The 734-nt window shown below is 47.1% G+C and overlaps 1 protein-coding gene across 1 annotated transcript in view; it reads right to left on the minus strand.

The window, feature by feature from the left end:
• Positions 1 to 734, minus strand: part of EMC3 (ER membrane protein complex subunit 3) — an 18890-nt gene that overhangs the window by 3819 nt on the left and 14337 nt on the right. The window contains 1 exon segment of the mRNA XM_011952259.1: positions 258 to 339. Coding sequence (XP_011807649.1) covers positions 258 to 339 — 82 coding nt within the window.

Below are 734 nucleotides of genomic sequence, written 5' to 3' on the forward strand. Positions count from 1 at the left end.
TGTATTTTTAGTAGAGATGGGGTTTCACCGTGTTAGCCAGGATGGTCTCGATCTCCTGACTTCGTGATCTGCCCGCCTCGGTTTCCCAAAGTGCTGGGATTACAGGTGTGAGCCACTGCACCCGACCTGTTTTCGTTTTTTTGAGGGTCTTACTCTGTTGCCCAGGCTGGTCTCAAACTCCTGGGCTCAAGTGATCCTCCCACCCTGGCCTCCCAAAGTGTGGTTTGTATTTTTACTAAACAAAAGAAAGTTCTTACCAGGATGCATCTAATGTGAGTAGCTCGATTCCTTGCTGTAACATAGGCTTAAAACGGAGGGTCAGTGGAAACGGGACCTTGGCTGCAGAGAAGAAGAAGTTCACAACCACTCTGAGCTGTGTTATTTTTAGAATAAGTGTGAATCTTTCCCAGAGGAGGTGGGAACTCTGTGCCACATAGCTTTTGGAAAACGACTTCCACAAGGAAATCTGTGGCAATTTCTGAAGAAAAGACAGTCAAAATGCCACTCTGCTCTAGTTTCCCTCAATAATACTTGCTTCTAGCTTACTGAGGAAGCAGGGACTCAAACTGAGCTGTGACCTGAAATTTGGAAAAAACTTGCACCAATCTGTTAAACTCTAAGTGGAATATAGAAGCATAGAACTATGTTACTGGCCGGGCACGGTGGCTCAAGCCTGTAATCCCAGCACTTTGGGAGGCCGAGACGGGCGGATCACGAGGTCAGGAGATCGAGAC

This window comes from Colobus angolensis, unplaced genomic scaffold (assembly GCF_000951035.1).
Source record: "Colobus angolensis palliatus isolate OR3802 unplaced genomic scaffold, Cang.pa_1.0 Scaffold34, whole genome shotgun sequence".
In the NCBI taxonomy this organism is placed as follows: Eukaryota; Metazoa; Chordata; class Mammalia; order Primates; family Cercopithecidae; genus Colobus; species Colobus angolensis.